Source organism: Embiotoca jacksoni, unplaced genomic scaffold (assembly GCF_022577435.1).
Source record: "Embiotoca jacksoni isolate LCO1_2020_lvr unplaced genomic scaffold, fEmbJac1.0.p SCAF_8, whole genome shotgun sequence".
Taxonomy (NCBI): Eukaryota; Metazoa; Chordata; class Actinopteri; family Embiotocidae; genus Embiotoca; species Embiotoca jacksoni.
This window is the reverse complement of record NW_027185436.1, coordinates 14,973,029-15,000,134: the sequence shown is the minus strand read 5'-3', so window position 1 is coordinate 15,000,134 and position 27,106 is coordinate 14,973,029. Positions and strand designations below refer to the sequence as shown.

The following is a 27,106-nucleotide window of genomic DNA, read 5'->3' as shown; positions in this document are numbered from 1 at the left end:
TGTTACTAGAGCATTTTGATTCAACGTTGCAGTGCAGCGGATGGGCTTGGCACGTTACGCAAGACTTATCAGTGCATCGTTTTGGATGTAGGCTGGTATGCACCTGCCTTTTATAACATCGATACGTGTCAGACATCACAGCACCGCGCTGAACGGAGTGTAGTCTATATCACGCCTGTTATCTTCTCAGACATGGATGACATAACAATAGATTACCCGGTTTGTTGAATCGCTACCCCCCCAAAAAAATAAATAAATAATAAAAAAAATATGAATGAGCCAGGTGGTTATGAATGACTGCGGGGAGAGGGAGTACGCGAGGCTCTCTTCATTGATGAGTGTAGTGATCCTACACCGCATTATTTACTGGAGCAGCGTGCGGATCATAACTGTGACCAAAGATGCATCTGCAAAATCTTGGAAAACCGCGGGCGCACGCGCGCGCACACACACAGACGGACTTATAAACGCGCGCGCGCGCGCACACACACACACACACACACACACACACACACACACACACACACACACACACACACTGTAATACTGATCCTGTGGCTATGACGTCATCAGAGGGATAGTGTTACGCAGGTAGCTGCTTGGCTGATGAAGAAGCCTCTCTCTTCTTCCTGGAAATAAATAAATAATGTTCGACCTGAGGAGTTTTCATCTCACCATATTTTAATTTCTAGTCGTCAGCAATAAATCTACAGGATGTAGTTGCATAAACAATTTGGCACACACACTATATTGTGCAATCGTTGTCTTTTGGCCAATATATTCGTCCCCTGAAAACATGTGTATTAGTGGTCACCACTGAGGCTGATCCTTTTGTGGAAACTGCATTACATTTTCTATTCTGCGCAACTCTCTTTATAAATGCTGGTCAAAATAACTTCAAATGTGTTGACACAAGTTGATCGGCATATATTTGAGGTTGAGATGTGTCCTGGTCTTAGATCTTGCACCACCACTACAGTTCTTGACTCAAAGAGCAGGGCTGTCATTACGTATGCTATCAGATGGATTTGGAACAGAGCTATTTGTTGCCCTGATTAGGCACCATGCCCAAAATTTTCACTGTGTCAACAGCTTTGAGATAACATAGTGCAGCACTTACACACACCCACATGGAAGAGTGAGCCAGCATTATATGGCTGGTTGAAATGTTCAGCGGTAACAGAGCCTGCAATTGTGTATGTGTGTTATGGTTCATGTGTGTGTCCTATTTGGTCTGAATGTTATGACATGGAAGGTAGAGCTTTGGTGAGTAAAAATATTGAGCACTTTTAAATGGGGGGGATAAGGACAAAATCAATCATCAAAATATTTTTGACCAAATACCTAGATGTAGATATTGTTACAATACTATCATGATTGTTAGTACTTTTAGAAAATATTTATACAATGAGATAAACAATCATCAGTCATGTGACTATAAAGGCAAATAATAGAACAGCTAAAAGTTTGGTAAATTCAGACAATGACACCACTTTACTGTAATTCATCTTTTAAAGACAGGAAAACATACAACTTGTCATATCACAATATTATGATATCCGAAAGATATTATCTGGTGTCAAATCACAATATCAATATACTATTGATATATTACCTAGCCATACTTTTAAATACATTCAGCACTGCTGCTGCTTCTTTGCAAACTATAATCGTTAAATAATTAGGGTCTAGTTTATACTTTTGAGTTGTAAGACTAAAGGTTTTTATATTCTTCTCCTGTTAAGATTCCCAAAGGAGACATGTGGCCTGGAGTATCTTCTTCCAGACAAACTTAATCCACCTCCTCGTTAATAAAGTTGCACTAATATCTGGGTCACTGACAGTCCTTTGTCTTAGTGTAATTGCTTTGACTCAGTTTGAGAGAAACAAAAAGAAATCTCAAAACTCAAAGTGCAACAATTCTAATTATCCAAATTCTCATTTTATTCTCAGATAATAAAAGCATCTATCAAATGAGGTAATGTGTCATCCTTTACGTTTTTCATGAAATATTAGTATTAAATGATGCCGTCAAACATGAAATATAAACCCAGATTAGATGCAATAATGACTGAATACACATTGTGTGTAAACACAGAATTTTGTATACTACGGTAACAAGTTAGCATGAATGAAGTATGAGCTGTACTCCCAGAGGAGCGTAAAAGCGACCACAAAATACTTGATCAATGGGAAATGGCAAAAGGATTTCCAGCTTATCTTTGTGTTTTATCTGAATAGTCTTGAAAAGAAAAAAAGTGAGACTGCAGGAGAGAAGAAAGAAAAGTGAATGACAGATATACTGGGAGATTCTGTGTTTAAAAATAACCTGTATTGGAGTGGATAGTGAAAAGTGTGAGGATGTGAAATAGAAATGAAATGAGATAGAGAGAAACAAGTTAAGACAGCAAGAGAGATGAAGGGAAAGAGAAGGTGGAAAATATGGACGGGGAGGAGGGGGAGGAAGACGGGGAGGGATAAAGGAAATGAGGGCATTAAGAGGAGGCCTGTCTGTGTTTACAAAGCATTACTGCAGCAGAGAGAGAGAGCAGGAAGGCTTTCTCTGCTAGACTGACATGCGGCTCCCAAAGACCCTTTCAGTCAGATAGGATAGATGTACATAACATCGTCTGCCACGCCCGTGCATTAATGCCCGTGCCATCTGCAGTGGGTGCAGGCGCGCATGTGTGTGTGCATGTCTCTGCCAGTGTGTGAGAGTCTGAGGTCTACTGTCAGCCATCCAGGGAGCCAAGCAGAGGCTACAGACCAGGTTATATAACCAGTCTGTGCCAGCTGCGCCTGTGGCAGTCAGTCTCTCAAACATAACACACAGACACAGACACAGACACACACACACACACACACACACACACACACACACATACCTAAAAAGCACACAAGTACACAAGTAGGAACGACATTTTTTCTTTTTTTGAGAGCAAACTATAGACAATAAAGTTTAAAGTGAAATTAGGATGCATTCATGATTGCCCATCGTTTCTTCCAACAATTACACACGGACACTTTTGACTGTCCAGTTGTGTCCCTGACAGCATAAACCCCATAGCTCTGTGGTGGCCCATGTATATAGTGGGTGGTTATTGGGGTCATTTTTTTTTTTGCATGGCTGGGCGAAGGGAGCGAAGAGGCAGCGGCTTCATTGTGGCATGGGGGTGAATTGTAGCCCGAAGGATATGGAAAAGAAAGAGGCGTATGGGGGTCTGTGGAGGGTTTTGGGATGAGCGGTTGCTGCCAGGGGATCGCTAAAAGTATTACAAAACGGAGCGAAAGAGACGAGAGGAGGGGGGGCGAGCAAAATGGGTGCGTGTGGGCTGTTTGCGTAATGCTGCTGCTTCCCTGATTGCCGTCCAGAAAAGTGTAAGGTCATTGATAGATGGATGAGGAGGGGAGTGAGAGAGAGACTGGGAGGAGCAAAGGAGGATAGGAGAGGTTACTTAAGGTCAACAATTAAGGGGAAGGATGGAAAAAGCATCAGCTGGAGCATTTTATTTACAGAATGAAAATAGAGAATGGGAAACAGGAGTGAGGCAGTTTGTCAGAAGGTCAGAGGGGTGTTTGAAAGGATTTAGAAAAGAGGCCATGGTTGAGTGTATGGAGAAACTCGAGGTTAAGATGACAGGAACTGTGCAATTCCTGGTGAAGGTTTGTCTGGCCCTAAGCCACACTGAGACACACTGTCCACATAATGCACGAGTTTCTTTGTCTGTCTATCCCGTCTGCACCAAGCGCTCATATACACACACCCGGACTGACTAAATCCATGACATTACAGACTGACTCAGATAGCTTGTGTTTGTGTGTTGAGTGAGTTCCTGTCACCGTGGTGATGCCTACACGGATCAATATGCCATAGTAAGAGGCAAAAATACAGGCACACATGCAGCTAAATCTCATCGTCCCTTTCACACATATTGTAATGCTACATTCCAGCACTTCTTTGTCCTTGCAGATTGCTTTACTGCCTAGTTGGGAAGAGGACACTGTCCAACAGATGAAGTCTAGACGCCTACGTGCAGTTTACTGCAGGTCAGGTCGTTGGCTGAAAATGAAACCTGATCCCAGCGGCTTGTCTTTGCGCTCCTCAGAGCAGCGCTGCCCTGCTCTCACAGTCCCCGGCTTCTGCTCATCCCTCCGTCATGCAATTAAAAATAATTGTTGGAGTCTATAAAAGTGCATGAAGTTTAAATATAAGCCCGCGCGCAGGTGCATATCTGTCAAGTGCATAGTGCATCGGTGCATGAGTAGACAATTTCGTTACGCGTGTCGACGGACGCATGACTTGACTCACTCGGAATGTGGTGGAGAGCCTCAGATGGAGGCTCCTGATCCCCTTGAGAAACTGTCCACACCACCACCAACGCCGCCTTCTGGTTACATCACCGCTTGCATGGTTCTGTGCCTCTTAGACCGGCCCTAAGCTCATTACCAAAAACACACACACACATACTGCCTTCCAGACTCCCATAGGTCAATGGTAACAGATTATAAACCATCCTCTGGTCTCTTCCTTGTCTTTTTATCTCCATGCTGTCTTTCTCTCTCTCATAGAATCACACATTAGACAGTCGAGAGAAGCATCAGCAGGAAAAGCTGCAATTTGTTCCCCGGATCAACCATGGTTATTGCTGGTCTTGCCCTTTTGATCCCCGTGGCAGGACTGACTGATTCCAATGCAGGGCTGACAGTCCCTCTCTTTCTCTCTAAGACTAAAAATCCCCTCCCTGACCTGGTCTCTCTTGCAATTCCTTTTGCTTATCTGCTGTTGCATTGCAAAGTCTGGGAGTTAATGCTTCCGCTCCCTCTGTCTGCCAATGCTGGTGTAATTTTTGTCCTTCTGTGGCACATGACGTGGACATTACAGAACCACTGCGTCAGGTTTCACGCTTCTTTCTTCATGCAGCACTAAGATGACTGCTGCTTTGGCAGGACCACAACCATAGTGCAAAGAGCCGTTGGGCAACTGCGAGGGTGTGCTGACTTTTTATTACTTCCCCTAACTCTCTCCTCTACCTGTAGTGCATGTCTCCAAAAGGTGTCACAGGCAGACAGGTGGCAGAGAAAAGGGGTATTTATAACTCTGAAAATCATAGTTGTGTGTTTTCCATATGGACCAGTCGGGAAGCAGCTTCTTTGACAGACACTTTCCATCAGCTCAGACAGACAAAGGTAGGCTCCCTGCGCTGTACTTCCTGGCTGACATAACTGGGGCTGGAGATGCTTTTGTTGTGGGTGACATGGGAAATCAATGTCTTTGGTCTCTAAGGAAAAAGCAGCAGGGATAATACAGAAGGGACGTGGAGGTATGTGAATACAAGGACAACAACAGGAGGTCAACAACAGGAGGTCGTGGCTGAAAAGCAGGGCACACACATGGCTTATGTGTCTGATGAATAGATGCCATTTTTAGCAGTATCACTGCTGGACTGAAGTGTTGCGCTGGCATCCACGTCAATGGAATAACAAGCCAAGGCCTCTATGAATGTTTCAGATGCTCTATTTATGAGGCTTTGGGATGTGTGTGTGTGTGTGTGTGTGTGTGTGTGTGAAAAATTTTCAGTGACGGATGGACTGATTAGAGCAGACTATGGGTCCAACTGTGGGGTGGTGGTGGTTTTGCAAGAGTGCAGGGATGTTTTAAGATGGGTATTAACATGTGTTTTGATGTGTCAGAAATGGTTGCAAGCAGTTCATGGTCAGGGCATTTTAGTAAACTTTTCACAGTGATGCTTGCTTTTAAAAGAGGAGGAAGTCAGTTGAGCTGTACATAACCACCTCCAATTTGTGTAAAGGTTAAGTCTGTCTGGAGTTGACAGGTTGTCAAACATGCAACCAGAATGCTTTTGTTTCTCCCCTCATTAAATTTGATGCCAAAAAGATGCCTCAATGACCTTTATGTTAATTACAAATGGTGTTTGGGATTTTTCATCATCCTGTATTGTGTTTTTCTGTCACAAAGTTATTTTAAAAAGGGGAGCAGATAGGAGGTAAGATGGACAAATGGATAAAGAACAGTGGACTCAGGGGAGGTCTCTCTCTCTGTCTCTCTGTCTGTCTCTCTGTCTCTCTGTCTGTCTCTCTCTCGCTCTCTCTCTCTCTCTCTCTCTGTCTGTGCTGTTACAGAAATAGCTCTGCAGTCCCTCTATTCCTCAGCCCATGAACCATGTGTTCAGTTGAGGGGTTTGGCAGAAGACTCTGTACACTGGGCAGCACAGCTATGGGGGCTTAGAGCCTTAACAAAGCTTCCCTTGGCTGGACCAGGCGAGAGTTAGAAGCTACTGTGCCTCATGCCAGTGTGCTTTCATTGTCAAAATGCAGTGTCATTCCTTCTGGGATGCTTAACCAAATGTGATTTTTAATTTTCCATGAATGTTGAATTAACCTCTTTCCCTTCTTTTCTCTCTCCGCTCTGTATTCTCCAGGGCCCTCTCCATGGATATAGACACAGACTATGAGCGGCCCAATGTGGAAACCATTAAATGTGTGGTGGTCGGGGATAATGCAGTAGGCAAGACCAGGCTAATCTGTGCCCGGGCCTGCAACGCCACCCTCACACAGTATCAGCTGCTTGCCACCCACGTGCCAACAGTCTGGGCCATCGACCAGTACCGTGTATGCCAGGAGGTGGGCACGAACACACACCTCTCACTCACACCTCTCACACATACCTCTCACACACACACACACACACACACACACACACACACACACACACACACACACACACACACACACACACACACACACACACACACACACACACAAAATGTAGAAAGAGACGCATATAGATAGATCAACTCGGTTACTCTTCTGGACATGCTACCGAGCCTAATTCTGTCTATTGTGAATTGAAGCGTCACTAACAACATTTCATATCAGGACTATAAAAAGAAAATTAAAGTTGTATTAATGTTAAAAATGGTCTTTTTTTCCTTTTAGCCCGGTGATTTAATAATCCTTCAATTTCACTAAAACACAAACCTCACAATGAAGTTAAGAGCTTTTGACCTGATAACAGCGATATGTGTATGTGTGTGTGTGTGTGTGTTGCAGGTGTTAGAGAGATCTCGTGATGTAGTGGATGAGGTCAGTGTGTCCCTGAGGCTGTGGGACACATTCGGGGATCATCACAAAGACAGACGATTTGCCTATGGCAGGTGAGCAGACACACGCACACGCACATGCACCCGCACACAGTTTCAAGCAGTCGAGCAGCCAGAACTTAGTTACTGACCCAATAACATAATTGCTGGCTGACTACGAGGTTAACTACCTTGCTACAAAGTTCCACTTCCAGAATTAGTGCAGCCAAGAGATTGCTTTGTCTTGGCTGTATAATTTATAAGCCATTGACACAATTTTCCGGCGGGCTAAGATATCACCAAGTTCATTGTTGGTGGGTTCAGGAGAATTCAATTTACAGTGAAAATGTAACTAATTTGTCACACCGACATGATCACGCCCACGCAATGTTTACTCAGCCAAAAGTTGTTTTTTGTGTAATCCAGCTGCCCTGCTCTTCCGCTGAACTCTGCCCTCAAGCTGTTACACCCTTCCTCCACCAGACATGATTGGATCATCACTCTATCCTCTTACTCCACATCCCTCTATCAAAGCTGCTTCATTGGCATGAAATACAAAAGTACTTATTGCCAGAGCAAAATCTGAAAGTACAACTTCAATTCATATTTATCTAAGTACACATATTTTTTGTCCATTTTCTTTTTCTTTTTTGTGACACTGCTGAGAGTTTTATCACCACTCCAGTTTTGAAACTTACTAACTGTAATTTTCTCTCCATCCATCTGTCCATTTTATCCGTTTTACTCATACCAGTAATCATTTAATGTCGCATACATTGTCATAAACCCTATGACTTCACAAACATCAACACGCACATTCATTTGCTCATCATATTGTCCCATCTAGGAGTTCTCTCAAGGGTGGGTGGATGCACTTTGTGTAACAAGTCACCCTGTTCCTGTTTATGTGCATATCAGCATGACAGACTACGAATTTGTGTATTTGCAGGTTGCATGTAATTCTCTTCGTGGCTCAATTTTTTCCTCCTCTCTGTTGTGGTCTTCCACGGTCTCAGCGTCTGTACGTTTGCACAGCGATCTGCTTCTGTTTGTGTGTGTGTGTGTGTGTGTGTGTGTGTGTGTGTGTGTGTGTGTGTGTGTGTGTCCATCCTGCATGTCCTGTATGCTTTGTCGGCCTGCAGTCAGCTGATAAAGACACAGTGCCAGCTCAGCTGTTTTCTCCCCGCCTGCCTCCCCGCCTGCCTCCTTGGCGTCACCAGCTCAGGGTCACCAACCTTCCCTCCTACTCGTCCTCCTTCTCTTCCAGCTCTGTTCATCCACTCCATCTGGGCCGTGCCTTCTCCTGCAACCTGCCCTCAGACCTCACCTCTCCCAGTCTCCCTCATTAACTCAGCTTCCGTGATTAGTCTCCTCTATGCCCTTGACACTCTGCTGCTCTTTCACCTCCTCCACACCCCCCTGTAGCCTTTTGTTGATATCAAAACTCAAAACATCACATTCTCAGACAATACCCAGACTGTCACATGCTTTGTTAGGACGGGAACATTCTGGTTGGGAGAACAATCACAGCCTCGAAATAGGTTAAGCTAAACTTAACCTGAGCCAGCCTCTACTCGTGTTAGTCAGCAGAAATTCACTTTAAAAAGTCTTATTTTGCTTTTTGAATAAAAAAGCAAAACAAAGTCACTTTAAAAAAAAAAAAAATTCTTGTATAACTCCCATAATGCTGCTGTGACAGACTTCATGACTGATGAGGGGTGTCGTGCCAGACTGTGTGATTGTAGAGAGAAACACAGGCCTGCATGGCACCCATTCATTTCTTCACTGCAACAAAAAAAATCTGATTATTCAGGACCCCTCTGTTGTGTTGGTGTGTGGTTGTGCGAGTGCCTGTGTGCAAGCATTGCGTGTCTCTTCTTATTTATCTAGCATTATATGGCTGCTGATGACCACTGTACCACTTTTTCAATCAGACAGAGATTAACACTGACCTGTATGTACATATACACACAGGCTGACATACGTTCACCTGTCAAACCTAATGCAGAGCTCCTTATTCAGTATATCTAGTAAACAATTCACATTATATTTTCAGTGCTACAAACATCCAGTGCCATGCCAGAAACGTGCTGCTGACCCCGTTACACAAAAGTGCAATAAAGAAGGCATCACCCTTTGTATGCTCATGCAGATAAACAAGCCAGATTAGCAACAAGTTCTCGAACACACATGAGCCGATGGGTCGGTCAAATTCAATATACATGAGTCTTTCGAGGGGGAAAGATAATGGTTTTGTTTAAAATGATCAATTGAAATATATTGTGTGTTAAAGTCCGTCGCCGTGGCAACAGCGAACACGGTTTAAAAACACCATCCCGATTCAAAGTTGGAAAACAGAAAGCGAACAGCGCTCCCCTACACTTAAGTGTATCTAACCATCCGTCCACCCCGCCTCCTCCCAACCAGAAAAAAAATTCACATTATATAGACGTCATCTGAACTTGTCCGGCTCACATTCATGTGGCTGACACAACTACGAATCCTAATGGGCTTCCCACTGGCATCGTTTTCGTTGTACCGGTACGTAAAGTTATCACATTACCATTATGTAATGCTGTGTTGAAAAGATTATAGTCATTTCACGTAAGGTCAGAGGTCACTTGATGACAACACACCCAAGGCACCGGCTTGTTATTTATACAACAACTAGATGTAGCTTCACTCTAAAATGTAATTGTGGGTCGTAATAAGCTGTTCGCACAGAAGACGGCGTAGGAAGTTCTCCACAGGAGACTATTATGAGTATTACTGTTTTATGGATTCACTTGTACATTACTGTAGTGAGGACTGTAGCCCCTATAGAGAACTATGGCAGTGAGGCGCAGGTTGGAAAAAAAAGAAGTATTTTCCTTTAACCACAACAACAAAGGCATGTGCACATAACATGACCTCAAACAGACTAAGCTGTGGTAATGATCCTTTGACAAAGTGCTAATGGAAATTCCTGTGTGTGTGTTTATGTGCGTGAGTCGTGATGTAATGTTTGGTATTGTATATTGTGTTTTTAGCAGTAGGAGCTTTTCAGAGATTACATTGGTGAAAGTAAAGAGGACTATGGAACCCATGTTTACTCTGCAAAGAATGTGCCTTCTGATTTAGTGCTGGGTGTATTCGTGAGTAATTCAACTCCTCACTTTCAAAGAAGAAAGGACATCAGGTTAGCCGTGTCTGTGTATTAATGCAAATTCGGATGTTTGAATAATCTCAAGGATGCTCCCTAATATAAAAGTGTCAAAAACGGTTCAGATTTAATTAAATTCCAGTGGACAATGTCAATTCAGATTTGTTAGTGTACTGCCTTTGTCTGCTCACTAAATAGGCAATGATCACTGTAGTGCAGGTATTTTGCCCAAGGGGCAGAGACGTGTTTAAATGGTGTGTAATGCTGCTCTCAAGTTGAGGCATTGGTTTACCTCACACCTTGTGATGAGTACTGCATGCCTGACTAACGCCAAGAGCTGGAATATACAGCATATGTCATATTTTTCCAGCTACCAATGATAATTAATGTCGCACACCAGTTACATAAATCTTAGTAGTCCGGTGCTGCTGGGGCAAAAGCCCTGTGTTAGGATTGTTGTAAGAAGTAGATCATTTAGGAATTGTGCAGTTTTGCCCCGTCAGCATGATTGTGCGGCTATTAAATGATCCATGATCCCAGACACAAAGCTCAATCAAACATTTACAGAGACACAGATGCACATGTACCAACATGTCACAGACATATCAGCACCAGACAGCAGCTGTAAGTGCGACTGTCTGCTTGCTCAAACACATCAGATGAGGAAATGTATTTCTGTGTGTGTGTGTGTGTGTGTGTGTGTGTGTGTGTGTGTGTGTGTGTGTGTGTGTGTATTCTAATCTATTCTTAGGCTTCTCTTTGTGGTCCATGTAGCCTCAAAGGGCTTAGGGAGATTTACGTAAGAGAGAGCGAGAGAGACAGGCCACACAAATCACCACCCCAGAGGCCCAGACTCTCTCTCTCTCACTCACACACACACACACACACACACACACACACACACACACACACACACACACACACACACACACACACACACACACACACACACACGTCTTGTGACCCCACCTCATAGCTTCATGCCTTGCAGCAGCAGAACAAGCCTCTTCCATTCACACATCACACGTTTTAACATAAACTGACAAGTTGTTCAGTGAGTCAGCACTGACCCTTTTTCTACTTCTTTTTTTTGTTTGTTTTTGTCCCCTTCCCTCCATCAAAGGCCACGTCTTCTCCTGACTGACATCTCCTGCTCATGACACAACAACTCAGCTCTCCTCTGCCGCTTTATCTTTTCTGTGATCTATGTCACTCTGTTAAGCACATGAAATGATGATTCCCCCCCCCCCCCCACTCCCTCCTTCCTTTTTAGGTCTGACGTGGTGGTGCTTTGCTTCTCTCTGGCTAATCCCAATTCCCTGCGCCACGTCCGCACCATGTGGTTTCCGGAGATCAAGCACTTCTGTCCCCGAACACCCATCATCCTGGTTGGCTGCCAGCTGGATCTGCGCTATGCGGACCTGGATGCAGTTAATCGTGCGCGTCGACCGCTAGCCAAGTGAGATTTTCCTCAGGCATTACCAGACCATTTTAGATACAACCTGCACAAATGTGGCTTTTGTCCAGTTAATGAATAACAGGAGCATATCAGTCACTGCAGATACCACCAAAGACACTGACGATTTCCAGGAAGGTGTTTTGAGTCCTGTTTTTTTGGTGTTTTGCAGGCTAAGTTTCTCCTCCTTTGCATGAATGTTGTTTAAATGCTCCACTTCCTCCTTCCTGTTAGCTTGTACTTCTTTATCTAAGGACTGTCATCATTAACATATTTATCTCTTTCTGACTCACAGACCCATCAAACCCACAGATATCCTTCCTCCAGAGAGAGGCCACGAGGTGGCAAAAGAACTTGGTATTCCCTACTATGAGACCAGCATTGTAGCCCAGTTTGGAGTCAAAGATGTTTTTGACAATGCCATCCGCGCTGCCCTGATATCCCGACGACACCTGCAGTTCTGGAAGTCACACCTGAAAAAGGTCCAGAGGCCCCTCCTTCAGGCGCCCTTCCTGCCCCCTCGCCCGCCACGCCCCATAGTGGGCATCCCGGACCCCCCACCAATAGACGGCGAGGGCCCGGACTCCCTTTTCTGCAAGCCTCTGTGTGCAGATGTTCTTTTCCTTCTGCAGGGCGGCCCAACACGCGTCTTTGCACACAAAGTCTATCTGGCCACATCCTGCTCCAAGTTCTATGACCTCTTCACCCTTGATCTTGGTGGATCATGTTTGGGGCCGCGGGGGGAGGAACAGGAGAGCAAGGAGAACTTGGAGGGCGGGGAGGAAGATGAACAAAGCAGGAGAGGAGCCAAGGAGCAAGCCGGACGCACCAAGAGCCTGGACATTGATAAAGACGGGGTGGATGGAGGCGTGCGGGGCCTGAACCGCCCGCAGCTGCTCCAGCAGGGCTCTTTGAGGACTTCCCAGAGTGATAATGCACTCCCCTCTCGGGCCCAGTACTCCCTGGGAGCGCAAGGGACAGGTCGAGCCCTTTCAGGATGGGGAAGGGGGTTCCTGAGTGTGTGTCTGGAGCATGTTGATGATCCCATGACAGGACGACCCCGACTCATGACTGTAGTCGCCATGGATGCACTTATACAGGAGGAACCGTTTAAGGTGATGGACTTCAAAGCAACGAAATTACCCCCAAAAAATATTGACATTCTCTGCCCCAAAAACCAACACATTTTTTTTCGTGTGCCTCCAAAGTTGTATATCTGATCTGTCATTTTGCTCCGGTTGCAGGCAGTGCTTCAGTACCTATACACAGGCAGCCTGGACGAGGGCCGAGGCGATCTGATGCAGGTGGCCACCATCGCAGAGCTACTTGAAGTGTTTGACCTGCGGATGATGGTGGCCAACGTTCTGAACAGAGAAAGCTTCATGAACCAGGAGATCACCAAGGCCTTCCACGTTCGCAGAGCCAACCGCATCAAGGAGTGTCTCAATAAAGGGACATTTTCTGGTAAACCACTGTGCCAGTCATTCAGTGCCTCAATACCTTCAATAACATTGGTATCATGTTTTCCATGAATGCATCAGTTGGTGTTTCTCTGCAAGTGTGTGCATGTGTGTGAGCAAACATGAGAATGGGAGAAGCTGAGGATTATGAGAAGTTGGTGGGAAAGTGTGACAAAGACAGGAAAGAGTTCATTTCCAGCACTCTCTTTCAGTCTCTGTCAATGTACACACTGTGTACATTTGAACGTATATTTGCCATTGAATAACTCCTATAAAATATGTTACATACATTTTGTATGTTGCTGTATATCTGTTTCCTGAAGTCCTTTCAAAGTCATCAACTGGCTTGATGACCTGTGTTGTTTCAGTCTGCTTGGTTGTTTTGTGTTTGCCCCCTATGTGCCCACTGTGTCTTGTGTTTGTGTGATGCTGTCTGTCCCCTGAAGCTGCTGTGTGTGTGTGTGTACGTTGTCACAGCATTTGCAGCCAATGACGGACATCTGCTGTCTCAACAAAATCTGTCTCACGTCCACTTCTTTTCACTTTCTCTGTTTTTTTTTTTTTTTTTTTTTTTTTTAATGATTATATTGACTGCAATCTTTATATTAATGCTCTTAAGAATTTTGGCTGATGAATGAAGCTATTTAAAAATATGCACAAACTTATAGGCTTTATCCCATTTATTCCCAAGAGTCAAATTCTAGACAGATGAAATCCTTTGCTTTCACATGTAGCCCATACGAAGGTCATTGCACTAACATAGTTACTGTTTTCCTGTCACTGCACCACTTTCTTAACCACACACAGGATTTGCTTCATGACCTACTATCCCGCATCTGCTCTCCTTCCCTTACTCTGTGTCAAAAGCTGTTCTGTCCTCCTGTCAATTTATCTCTCTGTCTATCTACCTGTGTCTATGTCTTTGTGTGTGTCTTGTCTGGCGTCTGTCTGCCTGTGGGTGTGTCTGGACGTCTGCCTCGTCTTGTCTTTCCCCCCTCTGTAGCTTGGGCTTCTGTGGCATTCCCGAGATGAACGCTCTTTTCCCACCCCGGTTTTAGATGTCGTGTTTCGACTGGACGATGGCTGCCTCCCGGCCCACAAGCCCCTGCTTATCTCCAGCTGTGACTGGATGGCGGCCATGTTCCGTGGTTCTTTCATGGAAAGTTACATTGAGGAGGTGAGTTCAGATGCACCGGAAAGAGCTTGAGGATGGAGTTACCATTAAGGTTTGAGAAGTTTCTGTGTCCTGAATCTTGGGAAATTCATGAGAGAAAACTCAGGACACCTGTTTGGGGCAACGTAACCACACACATGAATTCCTCATATAACAATAGAAGTAACACCTGATTAAAGAAGAAAAATGGGGATAAGGCAAGTTACCTGGATACGGTTTATTACTTTGGAGATGTGTTACTTTAATAACAGTGCAGAAATATGCACTGTGTTCTCACGATGTTTTTGTGTGTGTGGGTTAGCACTGTGGTCAGATTTACCTACAAACCTTTGTTTCACTTGCGGATGTGGTTGAAACTCTGCACTTACCAGACTGTGGGATCCTTTACCCAAAACATGAACTCACACGTACATGCACCTACATAGCAATTCAAATTCAAACCCACCTGCACACATTCATTTCCTCACTTAATCCTAACCCTTACCCAAACCTTAAATCAAGTCAGTCTTCACCTTCAAAATTGATAATGTATATTAAGGGATCTTGTTTTTGTTTTATACCTAATATGGAGTAGACTGTTTTAAGCATGTTTATGTTCCCAGAATGATTAATACGAGTAAGTAGTCACACACTGTGACTTCCTGTTGTCTGGTGTGGTTTGCTGTGATGGACGGGCCATGATGCAAACTGCACAGTGTTGTTTTTGTGTCAGATGAGACTCTGGGCCTTGTTTCTAGTTGGTGGGTTGCTATCCTATAAGCCTTTGAGGCAGCTCTTTCTTGTATTAAAGTATTAAACATCTGGCTTATTAAAGAGAGCTGCTAGTAAAAAAAAACTTGCGATGTTTGAGCGAGGGCTCAGGCCTGTAATAGTAAAAGGAGGATGTTGCACTGACCCATCTCAATATTTAAAGTAAGCCCAGAAGAGTCCCTCTTTCGAGGTAAGCGTTTCCCAAGTAGCAGATCTGGTTACATCAGGTGTGCACTGACCTAAGGCTCAGCTTCTGGTGGCCCGGTATTCTGCTGGTTGCAGGACTTGTGTTCTGGCCAGAACCAGTCGGAGAGAAAGTTACAGTTGACCTTTAAGTTGACACGGTGTTGCAGAACCAGATCCCACAGGGTCTGGTTATGTTCAAGGTCACCAGGTTTAGGTTACCTCGATTCAGGTACTTAGAGGAACTGGAAATAATCCTGAAAAATTAAACAGCGAGAGACAGACAAGCAATTAAAAGGTTGTATATTCCGTTTATGTTAAAAAGCTCAAAGGAAATGTAAGGAACATTAGAAGAAAACTAATGTACAACTGGTAAAGAAAACCACATGGATAGCCTGGATTTTATTCCAGAACACACCACACGAGCGGGTGTGCAAAAAGCCACGGCAGCTATTGTGGCTGATGGTGAAAACAGGACATTAGCATCACTGAGAGGACACAGTGTTTACTGCTGGTGGGCTGCCAGTGTCTACGGTTACCCTAAACAGTTCATGTTAGGATCTATTGTGGCATTGTTTATGACATGAAGCTGGCAGAGCACAGGGGGCAGGTGCACTGGAGACAAAGACTCAAAAGACTGACTGCTCAATGAAGCTGTCAGCATTTATGTTTCTGAGCACCGGTGATATCTGCATTTTTACGTCGCAGAAAAGCGTTTTGCTGCTATTTAGCAAATCAAATATGTACATGTCAGCAGTAAGCTGCAGGTGGCAGAGTGTCTGTTGGCTTTAGAGATTACTTTCCTCTTTGGACAGACGGAGAAGCATCCCACAAAGTGTTTCTAATGTACGGAGTTGCCATGTTAATGGCTGACCATATATCTTATTTACAGTGAGGTACACATCTTGATGGATAAATGCTAGTTTGAGAAGCAGAAACAAAAAAGCTCGCTAAAACACTAAACCAGTCGTTCAATAGAGCATGACACAATAACACAACTGCTCAACCTTGACACAGCAGATGGTCTCGTTGTGCTCAGTTTCTCTCAAAGAGAATCAATAATAGACACAAGTATGAAGAGATGATGTTAGAATCTACAAAAAAGAAGTACAAATTTAACAATGACTAGATGAAATCTGGTAAATCAGGGTGAAAATTCAGGGTGAGTCAACTTCCTTGTGGACTCTACACTGTAAAATCAAGTTTAATAATTAAATCAAGCACAAAGCCATTATGAATGTTAACAAATCAGCCATCCACCTCTCCCTAGTTTTTTCTCTCCCATTTTATACAAGCAAATATTCGAAGACCATTTCAAAGTGGTTTTGGTCTTTACAGGACACTACAACATGGAAAGAAATGGTTATCATATCATATTACAACTGTTCTATTTTCTGTTTCAGTTTTCAACATTTAGGTTTCAGAGGAACATTTTCCATTATATGAAAATTTAAAAAAGCTGTAGCTCTATAACTGTGAGAGGAGCATGTGATCAGCCTGTCCTATTTTCATCCTCATGCCACACTTCCCTCTCAGTATTTTTATGCTCACACATTTCAATGTTCATGCTGTTGTGTGATAACGGGGCTATTCTAATCCTGGGCAGAACAGCATCAAGTTTTGTCTCTCAAACAGACTTTTTTTTTTTTTATATCATTATCTACAGTACAAAGATTTAAAATAGTAAGCATATTTTTTGTTTTCCATGGACCATCAGCCTCTGTCAAAGAGGTTTTGTCTATTGTGTAGTAATCAAAAACCATGAGTCAAAAGACACCTCCTGAGATTTGTCGTCTGTGTGGGCAGTTATACAAACTGACCGCTGAGTGTGTCATGCTACACTCATGAACTACTTACGATGTGTGTGTCTGTGTTTTTTTGTTCACCACGTGAGGGTGCATCCTAGTCGAGAATTACATGTTAAGAAGTCAAACTTATCAAATGTCAGAGCATGTAAAGGTTCTGTGTTACTCACAAAAAAAAAGAGTAGACACCAGTGTTACTGGAATTCTTATCTCCAGATTTATTTTTTTATTTACTGTGGATACAGATTGATCTCTGTTTCTCTTAAACTTTATACAGCATCTGTGGTGATGGCTTTGTGACTCACTTCTTTTTCCTCCTACTTTGTTTGATTAAAAATTTTCAGCTCCCTTAAGGGGAGGTTTTTCAAGCCCTTTGGGGACCGATATCTTATTTGCACCTTTTAGTCAGTGCAGCTGTTTTTCCACAGCCCTTTTTAAAAAAACAACAACAAACAAACAGATTGTTTAATTGTTTTTCACACTGAGGCTAAACTTTGTGGGTTTTCAAATAAACTAAACTTGCACTTAACTCATAATTGACATAGGAGGGCAGAATGACTGCTAAAGAACACCTGTCAGTACAGTCAATGGATCTTATCTGTAAACTTCCTGTCACTAGGAATGTGTCCACTCATTAATGCTTCCTGGCTCCAGCTGGGGCGTTAAGCTCCAGAGACCACCCTTGTCTCTGTGTTGTGACTTTTTCATTATAACGAGAGGTCGCGCCAAGCTGACATTCTCCTAATTGGTTATGGGAGTGGAGGTTGGAGAGGGCCTCAGTGGGTGGACTCAGAGAGCTCCTGCAGGGGTCAGGTCATCACTCCCACAATCATTTACCTTACTTCGGTTCTTCCGGTGCTTTGACTGAATTACCTGCAGATGAATCGGTGTCTCTCTGCTAAAAGATCGTAGCTGCTCGTAGCTTTCAGTCACATTAAGGCTAAGCTTGTGTCTCGCTCTGTCTAGTGTAGCGGGGTTGTCTGTGTGTGCGAGTGTGGGGTTGTTTGCGTTAGCCATATTGCTCACATCACTGGCCAGCCCCCCACCCACCTCCCCCCCACCCGGCCAGCGCTCTCATCTGAGCCAAGATCAAAGGGAATGTGACAGAAGCAGTGTGTCCTCTGCCCTTTACCTCCAAATACCCACTGCTTTCATTGGCATTACCCTCTTCATGGGATTTGCTACATACAGTGTACACAGTAATGCTTATCGACAGAAGATCGCCTCACGTAAAATACGTATTTAATGAAAATGATTGCCTATACGCAAGTCCATTCATTTTCTTCACTGACTTCGCTTCTCCTGTTTTTCCTGTTCCCTCCTGATCTGGTCATTTTCCAGGTATCCATTCCCAACACCAGCACAGCCTGTATGCGTGGGGTGCTGGAGTTCCTGTACTGCGGCCTCCTGACGCCCAGTCCTGGTTTGGAGCCCATGGAGCTAATTGTCCTGGCCAACCGTCTCTGTTTGCCGCGCCTCGTCGCCCTCACTGGTAAAGACGCTCTCTGCAGTGGTAGACGTGTCGCAGAGAGAAATGGCTTCTCCCTTGTACTGAATAAATGGCTTTGCACAAACTACTTTCTATCAATGACTCAGTGAAAGATTATAGGAGCAGTTAGTTGTGTTTATCGCAGACTTGCAGATGAAGAATTTATGACTGGGAGATGAAAATTCTTCCAGGAAATACTGACATGATTATGTGCATTTTGTGCATCTTCAGAACAGCATGCTGTGGACGAGCTTCTCCATTTGGCAGTGAAAGGAGTCGACGTCGATGGACAGGTGTTGCCTTACCTTGAGCTTGCACAGGTCTTTCCTTATTTTAATAACCATTCATTTATGATTTATTAATAATTAACTTTAAGTTTAGTTTTTTCAGTTAAGCAAATTAGAGGTTAGATAGACAGATGTTGATTCATAGTGATGCATACTCAATCAACTAACCTTTACCTCGCCTCTTTTTTTCTGAACTGTAATAACTCATTTACTCATTTCTCCTCTTGTTTTTCTTTTTGCAGTTCCACAATGCCAAGCAGCTATCAGTTTGGTGTCTCCATCACATCTGCACTAATTATAACAGCATTTGCCGCAAGTTTCCCAAAGACATGAAGGCCATGTCTCCAGGTACAGGAACCTTGCCTCTCTTCACCCTGATAATCTTTCTATCTCAAACTCACTTTGAAACATTTAGCTTTTCTGTCAGCAAATATCCGACAAGTTTTTGCTTTGCAGTGCTAGTTTGAACATAATGTTACATTTTCTGGTTTATCAAACTAGTAAGGAATTACAGCACAGTGTGATTTGTTCACAACAAACATTTGGTTGGAGTGGGAGGGCTGAATCTTTTTTCTGGAAATGCACTGATGCAAAGTAGCTAAATATAAAAGTAGGAGAAAAATGTGTTCCTTTTGGGCTGTTTTTGTAAAAGAAGAAAAAGCTAGAAGCAAATGATGTCTTGCATCAGGTATTTTAACAGTAACACTTATCCTCACCTTTCATTGAGGTGTGATGAGACATTTTTTTTTTTTATAAATAGTAAGATTTAACATGAACGCAGGGAAACAAATCCTCTGCTCGAAAGTTTCATATTTTGATTTCACGAGTTTTAAGAGAGAAGAATCTTTCATGAACTCCTCTGCTTTATTTTCTTATTCACTCGGTTGTTTACTTGTGTGTCTTTTTCTATATTTCACTAGTGCATCTCTGAAATGATACAAAAAGGTCTTGCACCGCAATGCATCATCTTTTTCAAATTCGCACGTTTGCCCTCCTCTCTGTAGTAAACCAGATGCACTTTGAGAAGCAGCGCTGGCCTCCTGTGTGGTTCCTGAAGGAGGAGGACCGCTATCTGCGCTCTCAGAAGGAACGGGAACGCGAGGAGGAGATATTGCGCAAACAACACACCAAACGGGGCTGGTGTTTCTGGAGGCACCCGTCCTCCTCCCCGCACGTCTCCTAAAGGGTTTTACTCCGCTGAATTCTTGTCCTGACCCGGGTCATCCCCACCCGAGAAAGCTACGCCCCCAGCTTAACGCATCTAAAGGAGGATGGCGCTGAACCTTCTGTCAGTGGAGAAATGTCCCTAAGCGCTAATATGCCTGAGTGTCAGCATGTTTGGGGAAATGTACGTGCCTCTTTATAAGTGTGGGTGACCACATGAGTGCATTTTGGTATGCAGTGTGACGAGTGTGGACTCAACTGAAGGGTATGCGCATGGATGTGTGAATATATGTGTGCGGTATTATAATTGAGTGATGCTTCCAAGTTGAGTGCTTCCCTGATGCCCTGATCTATAAGGGCCTATGGCGTTGCAGTGCAGCCCCTTGTCCCCTCCACAAGAGCTCTGTCCCTCCACCAGCGCTCACAGTGTCTCAGCCTTTGAGTGATTGGACTGGGAGCAAGGGCTCTCAATCTCTCAGTCTCCATCCTTCACATTGACCTTAATGACTATTACACGTTGACCACTGCGGCCCCCCTTGAGGGAGCTTACCTCTGCCTTCACTTCTATACAGACTGTTAGCTGTCACACACAGACCCATGCCCATGATCCACCTCTCTAAAACCAGCACTGGATTCCCAGGAACTGACAATATACTTCATATTATTTTAATATTATTTGCCCTTATATATTTTTTTTTTACGCCTTCAAGGACACTATCATCAGGGGAAATGGCTGCCAGGAAGCTGATAATTGCCATTGCAAGTGCAAAAATTAGGTGAAAAAAAATTTGCAAGTTAAGATCCTCCCGTCAGGAGGTTTGATCGTAGCTATCAGCTTTCAGTATAGACCTGATGTGGTCTCTCGATGTCCATCATCCACCCCTGCGCCTCCCAGCCTCTCCTTCTAAACACCACACTTGCAAAAAAGGAAAACACAAGCTCTCCCTTGATTTCACCAAACTGCATTTCAGGGGCCCTCAAATGACCACTCTTTAGAAATGACGGGAGTAAAGCCTTACTTGATACCTCTGCCATTGAGGATTGATGGATACAGTGTTAAACAAATGCGCTTGTAACGTCGTTGACCACTAGGTTGCGTTGATTCACCTCGGCCAGCCTGCCTTTACACCCCTACACCACCAGGGGCAGCACTGCTCAGGACCCTGGCACGAACCTAACACACTAACAGTTTGTATGCCTGTGTTTTCTTCACTCTAGTTGCAGTTCTTTAGATCATCAGTGTAACTTAAATACTTCCAAAGTGTTAAAAAAAACAACTAAAAATAACCTAAAGCACATGCACATTGTTATTGATGAATTTAAAAACTATACCAACTGATTTTGACCTGATTCTGGACACCAAAGCTCTGATGCTTCTTCATCACTTTCTTTATTTCTACTTCCCTGCTTTCATGTTTTTTTTTTTTTTTTTTTTTTATTAACAAGAGGGGATAAATGAGAGAAGAAAAAGTGACTTTAGAGAAGGCGGCAGTGTAGATTAATGTTTGGACCCCTCTTCAGGGTGACAGTTTCACACTAAGGTGTCAGAAGAAAAGTGTCACTGCTGGACATTGCCTTCCATTCCTGTTGCTGGAATTGAAAATGGTGCTCAAGACACAATAAGACAGTGTCCACATGAACACACAAACACATGTGATTTTATGTTCCGAGTTCAAGCATCTGTCTAGTTGTTTAGTGTTTACCTGTAAAGAACATGCAGAAATGTAACAAGGGTATTCAAATTTAATGTGAGCATTTTTAAACCTTAATTTTTCTTCATTTACTAACAGTCTGTTAGAGGTCATAATAGGTCACTGATTTTAAGAATGTGTAGATTTCTGATTTTACATACAGTGGTTACAACCCTGTAATGTTGTTTTCTGCCTTTATATTCATAACCAATGTGATTACTTTAGATTGAATTTGCAATCATGAGTGTTGTTTCAAACGACAGGCAGATTAACACGCAACTGCATATGAGGGCAAATCAGATTTTCTTAAGGGTTAAGGGTGCTAATTTCTTTGGGCTTTCGGACTGAATGTGTAAGAAAAAGACGTTGTGGTGACGAGTTGTTCTATTTGTGGATTTGCGCCCCTCAGCTTTACCCAGGCAACTGTAGGAGATAGAGAGATTGTGTGAAACATGTGGCGTGTTCTGCTGTTCTCCACAGGAGCCGTGGAAAGTCATTGTCGGCTACCGAAATAGAAGGATCCCACGAGAACCAAGTGCGAATTGATCTGATTCGTGTCTAAGAAGAGTGAAAGTGGAGTAAAAGTGAACGAGTCTCAGTCAGCATGACATACACCCCACATATTTTGGAATTACTCCATAGATATTTAAAGCTATCCCAGTGTGATGCTTTGAAATGAGACCTAAAGAGGAGAAAAGTTGGGGACAGTTTTCGATGGACTTCCATGGCCTCCTACCCCCCCCCTCGAATCAATTTGTCTTAATGGTTAACGTGACCCATTAAACCTCTTCTCTTGGTCCATGTGCCTTATAGTTGGAAAAAACAAAAAACTAATGGGGGATTTTAGCAAACATCTTGGTTCAAACCTGCAGACAGATTCTGCAGTCAATGATGTGATAGATACAGTCAACAATGGCCAGGTGTATAATAGATCACGGTGTTGCTTTAAGCACTCTCAGCCATTATCCTTCTTGAGGGAATTTTTTAAGCCAACTTGAGCCATGCCTGTGCAGAATCTTTAGGCATACTGCTTGTTTTATGCAGACAAATGGCCTTTGAAAGTCTTTACCGAGTGTAGTACAAAGAGGTTGGTCTAATCAAATGGCCTTATATTAGGATGTTGTCTTTACTGGTTGGGGTTCTCCACTGACCAGGTGATTGAGAGGTAGCGATTCAACAACGTCAGGTTGATTCCTGCAGTTTAACTTTAAAACCACTGACTTTGAGAAAGCACAGCTTTTCACTGAGCACTGGCTGGCCTGTGTGCTGGGAGGGTGCAACCACTTATGGCATGTGGTTAATTTGCATGGTGGCCTAACGTTGTCATTATAATGACACTTGTGTTGGAATGCACGTTCTTTTTTTCTTTTTGTCTATGACTATACCTTTCTGTATTTAGCGTGAATTGATCCTCATGCAAGATTGTTTCTAAACCTGATGATTGTAGCACGACACTCACGTCTTTCAAATTTTCCCCACAACTTGCTCAGTGCCGAGCTGAACAACGCGACTCGTCCAGCTTCTCGCAGGTCTTGTTGGCACTGAACTCCACAGTAGCGCTCTTCTCGCTCTGTGGCTTTATGCACAATTGTTTTTTTTTTTTTTTTTGCTAATTAGCTCAGCACAGCTTAAGGTAGCATCAGTAAATATACAACTTTAGATAATGTGCTGGGACATTTACAGACTTTTGCCTGGGAAACGAATGCAGATGATCTGCTGCTGCTGCGCAGTGTAACAGACGTCCCTTCTCTGTTCTTACTGGAGTTAATAAAAAATCAATCAAGCTTAATCTTGTGATTTTTTAAGATACTGGGTTCTGGGGGGGAAAAACTGAAAAGCATAGAAATCAAAATTTCAGTCAAAATCAAGTATTGTAATACACATTTTAGGAATGTCCTAAATGGCTGATAGCCAACGTTCAGATTAATATTGCATGTGACGAAAGAGGATTTGCGTAAAGCATGATGCATGTTTCTGGGGTTAGACATTGGCTACTGTATATACAGCAGTTTCTTAACCTTTGGTGTTGGGAACCTATTTGGGGTCACTTGACGTGCCTATGGGGTTGCGGGAAATTTCTAAAATGGAAATGATAACAAAAAATTAATTAAACCATTATTGGGGTGAAACTGTGGGAAAAGGAAATGGAGATACGGGCCAGACAAGGTTGAGGAACCCTGATTCACAGAGAGGGAGAGACAGATCCTCAAAAGCCTTGTTAATTTTACTAAAGCCTCAATAATTCTCCACACTGACCCCTCCCGGCCAAAGTTACCTCTTGTTACACTCTGATGTTGGACAGGGTTGTGGAATTTATTTGGATTGTCTCGTCACAGCCTTTTTACTGTCACGTTACTTTAGATGGAGCAGTTCTTCCTTCCTCACGGGCCTGATCTCCCCGTTATATTGTGAGGCCTAGTGACTGAGACACCTTGTTTTTAGTGTTTGGTGTCTCCGCTCCTGTGCCTTCTGTGAAATCTCGCTCTTTTGGCTGACGGCATTGCACCTGCAGCCTTCTGGGCTCAAATTAAAGTCAGTTAAGCCAAGAAATATACACGTGAGCACAGAAATATAATTAGGTAGCTTTCATGAATATACGGTATTTTAGAGCTTATGTGGAGTTGCTTATGCTTTCGTTGAATAGGTTTTTTTTTAGCACTTTTCTGGCCAACGGGGTCATATTGATAACTTCCAGTGGTAACATAAGATATTGGGCTTCACAGGTTCAGTATGTAACATCATCTTTGCTAAAGCGACACAATTGATGACTTAAATTATGAAATGACCAAGAAACCCAGCAAACCAGCAATTTTAGAATAATGTTTCCGCACTCTTTCAGGTGCCTGCACTTTCTAATATGTAGCCTAATAGTACTTTTTTGATAAGTATGCTGTCTTTATATTTACAAGTTTTCCTCATCAAAATTGAAAATATCAATTTTCTTTTCCACTTCCTCTGCTTAGTCTTTCTCTGTAAGCAAAAGTCAGTAGTGTTCTCTATCGCTTCCATTATTTATCTGCACTGTTGCAGTCATACATACAGTCAGTGTCCATTTGGTTGAGGAACAGCATCTGTGAACTACTGGTGGATTAAAGGAAGATATTAGCTGCGACAACTATATATATGTTATGCATTAATGAAGATAGTTCTTATCCAAAGTACAGTGCAGTGTTGTAAATGTTATACAAGTCCCAGCTGGAAGTAACCTCTCACTTTCTTCGCCACACTTTTATCTATTTACTAAGTTGGTGTATACATAGGATTGTAAGCAGAGAGGTGTTTGTATAGACAGACATGGTGTAATTAACCCCTGGTCTATAGTGTTATTTTTAAGTGTATCATATAAGCTGTATAGTATTGTTATGCACTTTTATTTTCATTGACTCATATGAGTTTTATTAACATTTACTGCTGATGTTATTGTGCTTATTACAATAAAAAGCAAACGAAAGAGCACACCACACTCACAAACTATTAAGGGCTTTCAAGAAAAATACACAACAATCAGAATGTTTTGCTGCTGTTGCAAAAAAAAAAGAAAAAAAAAAAAGTTTTGAAACTAAAATTTTGTAATATTTTTGAACCACTGTGATTTGTACAAAATTTCAAAAAGAATTGTAGAAAAAAAAAAAAAAAACCTTTTTTTTTTGCCATTTCAGTATTTTGATGTTTGACTTTTATTAAAACTGTTAATCTTTTGAAGTTGTGTCATGTGTTTGGTTATTGTGTGTTTTGTGAATTTACAAAATAGAAAGAGGGAGGCTGCAGCTGTCATCTTTTAGTTTTCGAACATGTTTCGAACATGTTTCGAACGTGTTGTAACACTTGCATATACTTAAATGGATCCTTTGATTACCAATAAACTGAATACATATTAATAATGGAATAGAAATTGAAGGGCAGGTGGTTAAAGGTAGGACATTTTTTTTTAAAAATCGACAATTTTGTTGATTTCAACCACCTATAAAAACCTCTCTAACATCCAGATGCACACTACAATACAATGAATTTATCTAAATTGAATGATGATATGGCAGGCAGGAGGAGGATTATGTCATAAAGCTCTGCAGTATTAAGTAATCTGATTTTTAAATACAGTAATCCTTTAGTATAGGACAAGAGGAAGATGGTTTGTCTTATTTTTACATGTTTTCATGGTGGACGCTTTACACAGTAATCACACTATGTTGAGAAAAGAGGGCTGAAACATCATAATTCCAAACGTTTCATATACTTTCTTACATCAAAACATGAAAATACTGAATACATTAATAACCACTACAGTACACCGAAGAAAACGTAGCCATGAAAAACTCAATATATAGAACTCAAATAATTGCAGGTGTTTTCATTCCCTCCGTCTTTATCTTTTGTCTTTATCAACCATTTGTTTCAAGCATCAAATGCACACAGAGGTCGAAGCAGCTCTGCCACCTAGTGAAGAAACAACAACTGTGCAACCATAATGAGAGAAGTAGAATAAAACGGTTGTAGACCCTATTTTCTACATTTTGAAATGATCAGTTTAAACACTATAAAGTAGTTTTATGCCTCAGGATGTCAGACATGTTTTTCAGTTTGAATTCATGCTTTTGTGGCACCTTAACAATCTCTTTGTTTTGTTCATGCGATAGTGAAAGGAAAAGACTGAGGAGCTTGTCAGGAGGTCCCTGACCCATCTCCTGTTGAACACTGAAATTAGCATGCGTTGGTGCAGTCAACCAGGATGTCCCCAGCACATCCCAAACACACACTATATTCCTTAAAATAGTTCCATTTAGTAGAGTTAGTGCCTCTGTAACACATGATAAGCTATCACTTATAGCAGTGCTGCTGTATTGGGATGGATTCGATGTGTTAGCGCTGGTGTCATTTTTTTTTTAGCCACTGTACGCACAAATAGAAAATAAGCCCTAAACTTTCTGGCATGCAAACAGTGTATTCTTGAATGTCTTTTTAAGTTTCCTCGAAACTTTGGATGAATGAGAGACTGAGTCAGCAAGTGGCTCCTTGAACACATGCATCATCAAGATCAACATGCTGTGAGCTGAGACTTTTAATAAAGTCTGGTGTGGGATCACAGAAACCCACAGAAACATGGGGGAAGAGGTTGTCATGGAGATGTTTATTGATGTGGCTGATGATGCATAACTTCAGAGGAGTGACAAGGCAAGGTGGTGGCTGCGGGAAATAGAGGTTTTGCACCCATATGCCGTCCTGACGTATGTGCGAGTTACAATCACACATTTCTTACTCTTCTAGGAAAACACACCAGTCACGCTGCCTACTAACAAACTATAAACAGCTGATGACGTACATCAGTTTTCCGTTCATTTTCTTGTAAATGGAGGAATTTACTAGCGTTTTGTCGCAGCAACCTCAACCTCCTCGGTCACGAGCATCAG

At 42.7% G+C, this 27,106-nt stretch overlaps 1 protein-coding gene across 4 annotated transcripts in view; it reads left to right on the top strand.

Annotated features, from left to right (window-relative positions):
* rhobtb4 (Rho related BTB domain containing 4) overlaps positions 1–25,403 on the top strand; it is a 43,561-nt gene extending 18,158 nt beyond the window's left edge. For all 4 annotated transcript variants that reach the window (XM_069138638.1, XM_069138639.1, XM_069138640.1 and 1 more), the window contains 10 exons: positions 6,441–6,642; positions 7,072–7,175; positions 11,516–11,701; positions 11,994–12,813; positions 12,943–13,162; positions 14,217–14,335; positions 18,412–18,562; positions 18,791–18,879; positions 19,089–19,194; positions 19,851–25,403. In XM_069138638.1, the coding sequence (XP_068994739.1) occupies positions 6,451–6,642; positions 7,072–7,175; positions 11,516–11,701; positions 11,994–12,813; positions 12,943–13,162; positions 14,217–14,335; positions 18,412–18,562; positions 18,791–18,879; positions 19,089–19,194; positions 19,851–20,029 (2,166 nt within the window). In that variant the 5' untranslated portion in view covers positions 6,441–6,450 and the 3' untranslated portion in view covers positions 20,030–25,403. The remainder of the gene's footprint in view (positions 1–6,440; positions 6,643–7,071; positions 7,176–11,515; positions 11,702–11,993; positions 12,814–12,942; positions 13,163–14,216; positions 14,336–18,411; positions 18,563–18,790; positions 18,880–19,088; positions 19,195–19,850) is intronic.
* The last annotated feature ends 1,703 nt before the right edge of the window (positions 25,404–27,106 follow it).